Raw genomic sequence first — 13,469 nt, forward strand, 5'->3', positions numbered from 1 at the left:
GGGTGGTGGTTTCTTCTTAATGGTATAAAATTTCTCATGATAAGTGCCAGACACAAAATTAATAAACATTCACGTAACAATTTCAATACAATGCTATTTTTATGGAAAAAGTTCATATGATTATGGATAGAGTCTATTTTATACTATTATTATTTAATTATAACAATGATATATTATATGAAGTTGGCTTTTATATTATTGTTGACATATTCGAATTATTTTATTGATTCCAAATATATAATAAAAATAAAAAAACAATTTTAGATTATTTGAAAAATCAAAATTAAATTTCAAAAAACTCTTAGAATTCCGAGTACGCTTAATTAGTTTTCCAGATATTTATAACACTTTCCTATTAATTTTAAAAAGTACTAAATAAATGGCATTTTTACACTTATATCGAAAATATGCTACTGTAAACAAATATAAGTATGTTAAATGAAAATGAAAAAAAAAATTACACCCTGGATTCCCCAGTCTTGAACAACTGTTAATGCAGTGATTGTCTTAAATTGTAATTGTAATTTACGCAAGCACAAAAATAAGCCAACACTAATTGATATTTTCACACCCCCTCGTCTTCTCTCTAGCCCCATTCTCCTTCTTAATTGCATAAATTTTATTTTATTTTATATAAATCACACGTATCTTTCATATTATTATAAAGGATAGTTTTATTTGGCTCAAATAAAATTATTATAAATAAAAATTTTAAAAAATGTTTAATACAATTATATATATACTTTTTTAAATCAATATTAGATTTTTGATATATTAGTTAAATCAAAACAATCTTTAATTAATCAACGCACTCCATAATTTTTTATTTCTAACTAGAAACTAAAAAAAGGGGGAAACGAGGCAAATCCAAGAACGGATAAAAAAGGTTGGATTTGTGACGCACGCAAGATCCAATCCGTTAAATCCCCTAGTCACGCCACCCATTCACAATTTTTCTCACTTCCATTCACCACCTTCCACGTTAACCTTAATTTTAACGAAATGACCATATAGTCCTTAAGTCTCGACACTCTCATTGGCCGTTATCAGATCTTACCGTGGATCGGCACACACTAGATAGCGGCCATTCAAAAGGACAAAGCGAGTAGATTGTAGTTGACAATAGTAATAGCGGACGCTGGCGCGTGTGACACGCGCTCCATGTTGAGTTGTGATTGGTGGCGGATATCACGAACCCCTTCTTTCTAGCATGGACCCCACTCTCTTATGCTATACATTTCCTCACATTGAAGATAGAAAAATAATAATAATAATAAAGTGTGTGTAGAGAAGAGAAGCGAGTAACCACAGAGAAAGATGTGGTTGAAGAAGCAGCTATATTATTAACAGGAGCTACCACAAAAGGGGTTTGGAATCTAACTTGGATTCAAAGCAAAAGCCAAAAGGCTTCTTTCTTTCAGTTAGGAAAAAACAAACAAACAAATATCTCTAGTTTAGAGAAGAAAAGAAAACCATTGACTTTCTCATTACCCCCCACAGTCACTGTAAGTCAGCTCCATCATTTTTTTATTGTTAAAGAACAACATATATAAATATTATTTTATTTTATCTGTCCCTTTCTCTTCCAAGAAAAATAAAATACTGAGAGAAAGAGATTTTTACCTTTTAAGATTGAATGGTTTTTGCTGTCAAATTTATCAACCACGAAAAAATTTGGCTATTTTAATTTAATTTATAATAATTTAAAAGTGAAATCATAACTTTTCTATGCTGTGGAACCCATTGGTTCTGTTTGTTATTTTGGCTCTTTTACTTTGCTCACTGTCAAATTAAAAGGTATCGTTTTCTCCGTACCATGGTTGGTTTGTATACCATCTAACTTTCTCCATTTCTCAGTTTCTCACTTATATCGGTGTGGGGGTGGAGAGAGAGAGAGACAAGAGAGAATGGTGTCAACCGGTTCTTTTATCTTAGATTTGGTGTGATGCATTTGAAAAGTCAGGGTGGTGTGTGTGAATATGACTATGTGAGATGAGATACATGTGAGATAAGGTTTTGTGTTTGTTGCTGTCCTTTTTTATTTATTTATATATATGTGAAAAGATTATTAATCTTTGTTTTATATAATTTTTTTTCCTGAGGGACTCTTTGGATTTTCTCCTTTCTGGGGTCTTTTTCAAAATTCTCAATACTAACAAAGAATCGGTCAAGTGTGAAATATAGGAAAAACAAGTGGTTCTCCTTCTTATTATGTGTCACTGTTTTTGTGTTTTTTCTGCTGTTGGGGTTGCAGACATGAGATGCAGGTGTGAACCTTGGATCAGAAAGGAAGGGGATTTTTCTTGTCCTGTTGCTCTTTCCATCTGTTTCAGGAATTGCCTTTTAGCTTTCTTCTAGAGAGAGAAAAGCGGGTGTCGACAAGGAAACAACTTTTTGGCCATGTCTACTTTTTCACACTAAAAATTCAATCTTGTCAGTGTATAGCTCAATCTGGTTTAAAAGGTCAAAAAGTTAAGCGTATTATGGAATCAAAAAACTGAAAAAAGTTCCTTCGCAAAAGTGAGAATGACAATTTCGGGTAAAAAAATAGAAATTAAAAAAAAGAGGGAAGAACATGTGAGTCAGCATGGGAGGAGGAATAGAAGCACATAAATTTTTCGGAGATAAAAGAGAAAGGGTCAATCCATTTTATTAAAGTCTTTTGTTGGGTTTGAGGGTTGCAGTGTGGGGGTGCAAGAGTTGTGAATGATATTTATTTCTCAATCCATTCCCAGTTCAATGCTAAATTCATCTTCCTTCTCCTACTCAACTGTATGGTTTTGGTCTCCATCTCTAATCATCTTTGTTTTATTGTATATTTCTCTGTCCGCATTGAATTTTAATAGTGTATCTTATTATTCATCCCACTTATTTTTGCTGATGAGGCTATTATTTTATTCTACAGCAAAGGAAAATGGAGGGCCCCAGTGAGATAGGTCTCATAGGGGAAAATTTTGATGCTGGTTTGATGGGGAGGATGAGGGACGATGAGTACGAGAGCCGTTCTGGAAGTGATAACTTTGAAGGCGCATCTGGTGATGATCAGGATGGTGGTGATGATCAGCCACAGAGGAAGAAGAGATACCACAGACACACTCCTCACCAAATTCAAGAGCTTGAGGCGTATGGCTTTATGAAACTCTGCAGCTTTTTAATTTTTATTTTGCCAATTTGCTTGTGTGGTTGAGTTATGTGGTAAGTTTTGTGTTAATTGTGTTTTGCTGTTTATTTAGTTTCTTTAAGGAGTGCCCTCATCCTGATGAGAAGCAAAGGTTGGATCTCAGTAAGAGGCTTGGCTTGGAGAATAAGCAAGTCAAGTTCTGGTTTCAGAATCGACGAACCCAAATGAAGGTGAATTTGAAGACACTAATATAATATATGTTATTGCACTTGAATGCAGTTTGCTGATGCAATTTAGATGCTGTACTAATCGAAGTGATTTTCTCTTGATTCAGACCCAACTGGAACGCCATGAGAACATAATGCTTAGGCAGGAGAATGATAAGCTCAGAGCTGAGAACAGTTTGATCAAGGAAGCCATGTCAAATCCAGTGTGTAACAACTGCGGTGGCCCTGCAATTCCTGGCCAAATTTCATTTGAGGAGCACCAGATTAGAATTGAGAATGCCAGACTAAAGGATGAATTGAACCGTATATGTGTCCTAGCAAACAAGTTCCTTGGCAAGCCAATCTCATCATTGACCAGTCCCATGGCCCTCACAACCTCAAATTCTGGTCTTGAACTTGGTATTGGAAGGAATGGGATTGGTGGTTCAAGCACTCTTGGCACTCCCTTGCCAATGGGGCTTGATTTGGGAGATGGAGTGTTAGGCACTCAACCTGCAATGCCTGGGGTTAGATCAGCATTGGGTTTGATGGGAAATGAAGTTCAGCTTGAGAGATCTATGCTTATAGATCTTGCATTGGCTGCCATGGAGGAATTACTGAAGATGACTCAGGCAGAGAGCCCTCTTTGGATCAAGAGTTTGGATGGTGAGAAGGAAATCTTTAACCATGAGGAGTATGCAAGGTTGTTTTCTCCTTGCATTGGTCCAAAACCCGCTGGCTATGTAACTGAAGCTACAAGAGAAACTGGAATAGTAATCATCAACAGTTTAGCCCTTGTGGAAACTTTGATGGACGCGGTATGACTATGATGATTAATTCCTAGGCTTCAGTGAAGTTTAAGCAATTTTAGTTTTCTGAATTGCCATTGATGCGGAGACCAAAGCAATGTTTTTGATTTGGTGTTTTTGTTCCTAATGGACTATGACTATTATTTAGTCTAGAATTGATGCATGTTTGCTTAATATCTTGTTTTAATTGTTTATTTCTTTGGATAGAATCGATGGGCAGAGATGTTTCCGTCTATGATTGCTAGAGCTATCAACCTCGATGTTATATCTAATGGCATGGGTGGAACAAGAAATGGTGCTCTACAAGTGGTGTGTTTCTTTACTGTATGTTTGCTTCATTTAGCCTTAGTTTATTTGCTGGAACTGACTGGGATTTTGCATTTCAGATGCATGCTGAGGTTCAATTGCTTTCTCCACTAGTCCCCGTTCGTCAAGTAAGATTCATCAGGTTCTGTAAGCAGCATGCAGAAGGTGTATGGGCTGTAGTTGATGTTTCCATTGAGATAGGTCATGATGCTGCTAATGCACAGCCATCCATTAGCTGTAGAAGGCTTCCTTCTGGCTGTATTGTGCAGGATATGCCGAATGGTTACTCCAAGGTAAGTGTTGATCCAAGTTCTTTTTAAGACTTCTTTCTTTTCTTTTTAATTAATCTTTGCGTGACACTGTTTATCGCTCTTAGTAGTTTTCAGATTTTTTCTTTTTTTAAATTGCGGGTATCTTCTTGATTTTGATTAGGAATGGGGTGCGTTTTGTTATAGCTAGTACTATAGTTTTACTACAAGTTGCACCTGACTTCTAAGTGAACTTTGTTTTGACTGCTGCTATAAATAGAATAAGGTTGAACTTTGCATGAGAAATCAGTCTTTGAATTTTGACTATTTTTTTATTTGAGGAGATGCTTGCTTAATTAAATTGTATTATAATCTTTCAACTTCAGAGAAAGGGTCGCTTGCTGTCTGTATTTAATTTGTCCAGTGCTACTCCTAGAGAATAGTGAATCAAGGCTTGTATAGTTTAGCAATAGTTTAAAACTTCGTTTCTGCTTAGCATCTTTTAGAATTTAAAAGTGCATGAAAATTTTAAATCTTGGATTCTTCAGTCCTCGTTGTATAAATAATACACTTGATGCTTCTATTCTTATCTCTTTTTATATAAAATCTAGCATTTTTTTACTGCATACGAGACCATAATGACCTGGATCCAGTCATTTGCTTCTATAATATAATGCTGACAGGTGTTGTGTTAATCCGTGCCCTTTAATATATTCATATAGGTTTTACAATGTTAAAAAAAATTCCATAATCTGCTATCTGTGTTGGGATTCGCCACCACCCCGTTGACATCTGCTCCAATTTTGACATTTCACATAATCCTCTACAAACTTCTTAGTTGGGGTATTAATTTATAATTAGCCTAAGGTTTTATGTCAAACATTTTTTATATTTGTCGTGTTTTACTTCATTCGATAATCACCCTTTCTAATTTAGTTATTATATTTATATACCAAATTGTATCTGATTTGCATCCCATTTAAATCACCCCATTTTGGGGTATATGGGTAGAAAGATGAGAGAAATAGAAAGGAAAAAAATTAAAGAGTGAAACTGATAGATACCACAAATGATGTAATAGGAAATGAAAAGAGAGACAAGGAAGGAAAATGAAGTGGAAGTAAAATGGAAGAGAAGTTAAGTGTATATACCCAACAAAAAAAAAGTTGAATCACTAGATTGCCTTGTGATTCTTTACATAACGGAAACTTAGGATATCTTTTAGTAGTTAAATTATTTCTTTATTATTGTATTGGATTTTTAAAAGAAATTGCACTATTTGTATAGGTTACTTGGCTTGAGCATTGGGAGTACGATGAGAATGTTGTCCACCAACTTTATCGCCCGTTGCTAAGTTCTGGTGTTGGATTCGGTGCTCATAGATGGATTGCCACCCTCCAAAGGCAGTGTGAATGCTTGGCTATCCTAATGTCCTCTTCCATTTCAAGTGATAGTCACACAGGTATACATGCATGCCACATTAATTTTTGTTTACATTTTCATCAAATGTAATGATGTCACATTATAAATTGTGTAAACTTCCGAACAACTTTGATTTTGCAGCATTGAGCCAAGCTGGTAGGAGAAGCATGTTGAAATTGGCACAACGCATGACTAGCAACTTCTGTTCCGGGGTTTGTGCTTCGTCAGCTCGCAAGTGGGACAGCCTTCACATTGGGACTCTTGGTGATGACATGAAAGTGATGACAAGGAAAAACGTGGATGACCCTGGTGAGCCTCCTGGGATTGTGCTCAGTGCTGCAACTTCTGTTTGGATGCCAGTGTCACGGCAAAGGCTGTTCGACTTTCTGCGTGATGAACGGCTGAGAAGTGAGTGGGACATCTTGTCCAATGGTGGACCAATGCAGGAGATGGTACATATTGCCAAAGGACAAGGACATGGAAACTGTGTTTCTCTTCTCCGTGCTAATGTAAGTGCTAGTTCTAGGTAGACAAGTTACAACAAGATGAAACCTAGTAGTAAGATGCAGGTTTTGTTTTACGCAAATTATTTAGGGTTAAGGAAACAAAAAATAGAAAGTTTTTATTGAAAATAAAAGTAATTATTATTTTAGTAATACTAATGTCATTAACACTTGTTTAATTAAAAAAATATTTAACTAGTTGTAGTTAATGTACCTTAATCTAACATCATTTTATGTTTTATGAGTATAAGTACTTTTTACTAAAGGTAATCTTGCTCGAATCAAGAAAAATTATTATCTTACAAGTTTTTAATGCAATTATATCGGTATACAATTGCGTTAGAGAATAGTCACCCATAGTAACTTGATCTGTAATGTCTCTCCTAGAGAATACAAGTGAACTCGTACAAGAAAAAAAAAACATGTGGGAAATGGATTTGTTGCAAAAACCAAATTCAGCATTCATGAAGTCATCAAATCAAAATCATTAGATAAAGATTGAATGACTAATGCATGTTCTAATTCTGATCTTTATTAAAGATTCTGAGCTGAATGTGTAAATGCAAAAAGTAATTAATTTAAGGAATTTTGGATAAGTTTCATTTTCTTCCTTTTCTATGCTGTTTTTTGCATGTTGATTTCAATATTTCATTATGATGTGACTTATTTGCAGGCTGTTAACGCCAACGATAGCAGCATGCTGATTCTGCAAGAGACATGGATGGACGCGTCATGCTCAGTGGTGGTATATGCACCTGTTGACGTGCAATCACTGAACGTGGTGATGAGTGGTGGAGATTCTGCATACGTTGCACTCTTGCCTTCAGGCTTTGCAATTCTTCCCGATGGCCACTGCAACGACAACGGCTGCAACGGGAGTCTGCAGAAGGGCCGCGGCAGCGACGACGGCAGTGGCGGAAGCCTTCTCACAGTCGGTTTCCAAATTCTGGTGAATAGTCTCCCAACAGCAAAGCTCACAGTGGAGTCAGTGGACACTGTGAATAACCTCATCTCCTGCACCATTCAGAAGATCAAAGCTGCACTCAGAGTTGCATGATGCCAACAACAACAACAACAACAACCATTTTGTTAATGCAGTAATAATATGCAAAAGTTAAGTTACCTTAAAATTATTATTTTGTGGTCTTTTTTAATTTTTTGGTTTCTAAGATGAATATTATTCGGAGAGGGGTTATATAATTCGGTTGGGTGTATAGGATTTATAATTATATAGAGTAGTGGAAGAGGCTGAGGCAGAAAGGGTCGCGTAAGGAAGGTTTCGAGTCAAGAACGAACCGCGATGGAGGAACTTGAATTGTGCTGTTTGCATTTGCATGCAGCTTTTCTCTGCTCATAGTGGTTCGGGTATTGACTCGTTGACCTGCGAGTTAGTCTCAGTGCTCTTGTTTAGATAAGATGACAGAAAAAAAAAAAACAAATGTGCGTGTGTTACTACTTAAATTATTACTAGTGCCCATCCATCCGATACAGTTGCAAATTGCTGAACTAATGTATTTTGGAATTATGCATTTTTCATATTTTAGTAGTCTTTTTATATTTTGGCTCAAGAATGACTTTTCTTTTTTGGAGGGGGAGGGGGGTAGCTGGTTGTGACAATAATCTATAATTAATTTGGATATGTATTGGGTATACGAAAACTGAATTTGAAATTTATTTATAAATCTAAACGGGGATATCATTTTCTTTCTTTTATATAAATTCATGAAAGATACTTTATAGTAATTGTTTTTTCTCTAAAAGTTGAGCTCCTAATATTTTCATTTAGAAAAAAATTCAAAAATTGATTAAAGTCGTACAATTATTACATATAGAAAGTCTACTGGATGATTAGTAAACTCTTACTTATTACCTAAATATTTAGGCTTTATTTTGACGGGTATATCAGGTAGGTTAATGCAAAAGAGAACCAATATCTATTCAATTCCGTATAAAAATCTATAATCAATAATATAAACATTACGATAAAATTATATGGTAGTATGGACAATATGTCAAATCATAACGTATGTGCTGCTATAGACATTTATGTACTTTATATATATATAACTGGGAAAATATTAAATAGAATTAGAATGAATGTCGATTTCGATAGGTAAATGGGAGTATTTTGTCTAAGAATTATTCTAGTCAAGGGGAAGTATTTCATTTTCATGAGTCAAAATTTGAGGACGATAGAATGATGCTTCAATATTAAGATAAAGAAAACTTTTAGACTCGAAATATTTATAAAATATGTTAATTTCTTTTACTTCTATAAATTGAATTGAAGGTAAACAATCCAATACTTAATAATTTTCATCTTTGGTAGATTGAATTCTCTCGTCACCCTACTAGCATTTTTTTTTTCTATATCCATAATTTTTATACCTGCACGGGAGTAAATATGCAATTTTCCTTCTTTCTTATGGGTTTTTCGCTATATCCATAATTCTCTCGAACAAGCCATGTTTAATAATTAAATTTATAGATACATTTTTATTTAATTTAGTATCTGTCAAGTCAATTCAAAATACATATTTTAGATTATAAAACCGAAAAAAAGAAATCACTTATTTTATTAATAGAAACCACAATTTTTTTTAAAATAAAATAAACTCACCAATATTATATTTTTATTCCTATGGACTTTGTTAATTATAAGTTCAAGTTAAGATTATAAAATATAAGTGAAGAATGAAGAGTATATTATAATTATAAAATTTACAATGAAATACAATTATACAGTAAAAGGTTAAACAATAATTGAAATATTGTTATAATTTTTTTATATTTTGCATCAACTTAATCAACGCTAAATTGAATAAATATGTACTTAAAAAGGTAGGATAGGACATACCAGGATTGGTTGCATTTTTTGCTACAGGATAAACCAAGTATATTCCTATGTGACAAAAATCATCTATTTTAATAAATATTTTGTTGACCAATAAGAATGATAATTAATTTTCATTTTTAAACCATTTTGATTTAAAAAAAAAAAAAACCCTACCAAGCATAGCAGCAAACCCAAAATACTAATATTGTTTCTTCAAATTTCTAAATCATCAACCTCATGTCTCTAAACACAAAAGTCACTTTAATAATCCAGAACATACAGTGCCTATAAGCAGATCCCATTGGATTACCGCGTGCAATTTAGTGTCTCAATGATTTAATTTAATTAATCCTTGCTTTTAATTTTTCTTCTAAGCTCTATCGGTCTGTGCACTTGATTTGTAGGATTTCATTGACTATCCCAAAATTGGTGTAATTTTTAAATTTCTCTTTCTTGTGATTGTGGACTATGTTGCTTGTACCAATTAAGTAAACGACATATATTTCATCCCAAAATTTACTATGATTTTTATTTTATTTTTTTAAAGCTGGGAAAGGTCAAAATTCCTGAGTAGAAAGAAATGGTAATTAATTTCAATGCTTAAAATATTGCTTTGTTTCATACAGTCGTGGTGGCAAGAGGTAGCTGTTTGGTTTTGCTGGTTCAGTGCAGCAGTTACAACTTATCAACACTGTGGTTATTGTTACGTATTGTACATTCTTAATACAGAACACATCTGTAAGTTTATTATTTGAATTCTTCGAATTATATCTTGAATTTCATGCAAAAAGAATATTATTGTCTGAAATATTTTGGGTGGAAGATATGTACCACAAGCAACCTTTCTGATCATTTACTAAATCAACTGTTCAAGCTATTAACTAGTTAAATATTAACTGTTGGTCAATTAAAAACAAGGGTTTATTTCACTTGTTCATTCATATCAATGGATTTTGTTTTTTCTTGTTTAAATCGATCGATCGATCTTCCAGATTGGTTGAAATTTATTTCCGTCGCAAGTTGACACAAATTCATCTTTCTTTATTTGCCAACCGATCGAGATAATAAAATTGATTCAACTAGCATATAAAGCTGTCATCTGATGAACTCACTAGTAGCAGACTCATACACTCTTGAATGATATGGTGTGTGTGTTCGGTATGAGATCGAGGCTGGAAAATGGCAATGAATATGGTCTTACTTTCCCTTCAAAATTCAAATACATTTCCTACCTGCCTATTTTAATTCCTACCAAGTACCCACTAGTGTTTGTGATGTGCAACTTGATATATTAAGAGATCGATATGCAGTTTTTGGCATTGATGATGTAAAAAATGTTTGAGGGGTTGGTGAATTAGCAACGTGACTAATGATCAGGAAACATAGTTAGCTGTTTGTGACATTGAAGTTCCCAAAAAAGTAGAAGTATAGTATAACATTGAGTCTACTTTAAGTGAATCTAGTTCATTTGATTTCGAAGAAAAGCATCAGTTTCTTACTTAAAGGCTGCATTGTGTTGGATAATTGAATAGTTTGTGGCATTTTTTTTTTTTTCATATTTAAGGATTAAATTTAAAATTTTTCATCTTGCAATGATCAATTGATAAGTGTCTCATACTTTCAAATATAAATAATTGACTATTTATCCATAAAATAATTAAATCTTAGTGTAACTTCTTTTTTGGGTTTCCTTTTTTAAAATTAACATTTGGGTTTTCCAAATTTTAGTATAACTTGGTGGGAAAAAATAGAATTAAAACTTGGTTAGCTTTGATTCTTTATTTTGGGGGAGAGAAGGAATGCGTGTGTAAATAAATCCCTTTGAGTTATCCTCTTGAGAAGCAAACTTTACACTTAGTACATTCTTTAAGTTGGACCAACCTTGACAGTTGTTTATGGTGGATTTGTTTAATGAGTAACTGTTTTTGAAGTCATAGCATAGCAATCACGACGTCACAAATTGAAGAAGTGTGGTAGATTTGATTTTGAGTAGATGGTTTCACAGGTACAACAAAATGAAAATATGTCCCACTAGACAAAGATGAAAGGTTGTGAGTAGTTTGGAACCATCACTATTCAGTATTCACTAACCTTGTTGAAAAATTTTTCCAACTTCAGAAGAGAGGATTAATGCTTTTCTTCCACTCTGACATGTTGTTGCTGGTCAATAGTAATCCTTGGAAGGGGCAGCAAGTTTCCATATGCAGCAAAATGGTCTTGAGTGGTTGATGATTGCCCCTAGTTTAAAAGTCTTGTGTTGTGTCATGTCTTTTATGTGGACCATAGAATGAGCAACAAGTTGAACGTTCGCATTCAAAGGATGGAAACATAGCTTTATTTGCTGCTGGGGCGTTGTGATATTATGATCCTTAAATGCACTAATTAGTTGTCATCTAAAACCCAGCTACCCCGTGTGGTTTGTGTTGTGAATTGATTGCGAGATTTTGACGCTTGATCATCTTTCATTGGCTACGCTCAATATGAAGCAACATTCCATTGTGCCTAAAGATTACATGTAATCTTATTGCACGTAATTAAAATTATGCACCCTGGAAATTGATGCCCCCAGGAAATTGTACGGAAGAGATGTTAGAGCAAATTTAAATTTTGATACCTCCATTTTTCTGACTGGGGCCTGCTCTAGTGCCTACTACTACTTACTGTGTATCACCTTTTTTTTATATATACAATCCTTTTTTTTCCAGCCGATTGACCCATTTGTTTAAGTTTATTTTTAATAAAATAAGTAGTTTTTTAATTTTTTTATGTGTTTATTCAAACTATTTTTCCTTAAAAAACCAAAAAAAATGTTTTTTAAGAAATAAATCCCACCTGCTTCTTCAAAAATATTATTTTTAAAAATACCTTTTTAAAATTTAAACAAACTAGCCCATTATGATGCTATATATTGTTTGAATTTTATTTTGATAGTGTCAATTAAATTTTATGGTAATTTTTTAAAGTCAAATATTTGTGACTTTAAATAAGAATATGTGAAATGTACTGCAGAATTCAACCTGCTTTAAACTCAAATTAACCGCATGAACCTTGTTTAGAGTTGTACTTAAAATAGTTCAGACCATAAGGTTGAACTGTGGACTAGGATTTTCTTCAGTTTAAAATTTACCGTATTCACGCAGTCAATTAATCGTAGTTAGGGGATGAAGAACGAATGAATCATATTTTATCTTCAACACCCATTTGCCTTGACGCCCGAGGGGCGATAAAGGTAAGGTAAGGGACAGAACCAATGCTGTGTGGATAGCACTTTGCAACAGTTGAAAACAATAGTTAAATATAATTACCCACAAGAAGTAGGGAGTTGCTAGGTGCACCCAGCAATATTGTTGGTGCACCCAGCAATTTATTGAAAGGTCAATTTTGCCCTTCATTTAAAAACATAAAAAACTTTATCCCTCTTTCGGAAGCATTCTGTCTTCTCTCTTCCGCGAAAAAGCTTTTCTCCTCTCTTCTCTCTTTCGCGAAAAAGCATTCTGTCTTCTTCTCTTCTTCTCCGCGAGGCTTCTCCGGCTTCATCTTCTCTGCGAGACTTGTCTTCCATTTGCATTCGAGGTAGGTGGCCTTCTTTTCTTCTTAGCTTTCCTTTTGTTTTGCACTGTATGTGTAGCATTTAGGGTAGGTTAGTTGAACCTTAGGGTAGATGAACCTTAGGGTAGAGGACGCCGGAAAAAATGGCGGAAGCTTGGTGACGATGAGCCTTCCGAAAGAAGATCTTCCGGAAGATTTCCGGAAGAAGGGTTCTTCCGTAGGTAATGAAACGACTTCTGGAAGAACAGATCTTTCGGAAAACTCTCGAAACACCTCTTTCGGAATGTTTTCGGAAGATGTACTTGTTCCGGAAACATTCCGGAAGAGGGTTCTTCCGGATGACCTTTCAGTGGTTCCGGAAGCACTTTCCGGAAGAGCCTTCTTCCGGAATTGTTCCGGAAGAAGTAATTCTTCCGGAAGTAGTTTTCAAATTTTTTTTTTAAAAAAAAAATATTTTTTTTGTTAATTG

The 13,469-nt window shown here is 34.2% G+C and overlaps 1 protein-coding gene across 4 annotated transcripts; it reads left to right on the forward strand.

Moving 5' to 3' along the window:
- Positions 1-1,379: 1,379 nt before the first annotated feature.
- Positions 1,380-8,151, forward strand: LOC100785102 (homeobox-leucine zipper protein ANTHOCYANINLESS 2). 4 transcript variants are annotated; one of them, XM_006606036.4, is made up of 9 exons: positions 1,380-1,505; positions 2,906-3,123; positions 3,234-3,351; positions 3,456-4,145; positions 4,344-4,445; positions 4,523-4,735; positions 5,978-6,152; positions 6,254-6,621; positions 7,289-8,151. In XM_006606036.4, the coding sequence occupies exons 2-9, from the start codon at positions 2,915-2,917 to the stop codon at positions 7,670-7,672; spliced, it is 2,259 nt and encodes a 752-aa protein (XP_006606099.1). In that variant the 5' UTR covers positions 1,380-1,505; positions 2,906-2,914; the 3' UTR covers positions 7,673-8,151. The 4 variants fall into 4 exon arrangements, with proteins under 4 accessions (XP_006606099.1, XP_006606096.1, XP_006606097.1 ...); XM_006606033.4 differs by lacking the exon at positions 1,380-1,505 and adding an exon at positions 1,829-2,772; XM_006606034.4 differs by lacking the exon at positions 1,380-1,505 and adding an exon at positions 1,830-2,013.
- Positions 8,152-13,469: the final 5,318 nt, after the last annotated feature.

The sequence above is a fragment of the Glycine max genome, chromosome 20 (assembly GCF_000004515.6).
Source record: "Glycine max cultivar Williams 82 chromosome 20, Glycine_max_v4.0, whole genome shotgun sequence".
In the NCBI taxonomy this organism is placed as follows: domain Eukaryota; kingdom Viridiplantae; phylum Streptophyta; class Magnoliopsida; order Fabales; family Fabaceae; genus Glycine; species Glycine max.

Excerpts from the sequence above, each read along its gene's own strand:
- LOC100785102 (XM_006606033.4), top strand. The coding sequence starts at position 2,707 with ATGATATTTATTTCTCAATCCATTCCCAGTTCAATGCTAAATTCATCT. Across the intron at positions 4,146-4,343 it reads TGGAAACTTTGATGGACGCG|AATCGATGGGCAGAGATGTT; the intron begins GTATGACTATGA and ends TTCTTTGGATAG. Across the intron at positions 6,153-6,253 it reads TTCAAGTGATAGTCACACAG|CATTGAGCCAAGCTGGTAGG; the intron begins GTATACATGCAT and ends TTGATTTTGCAG.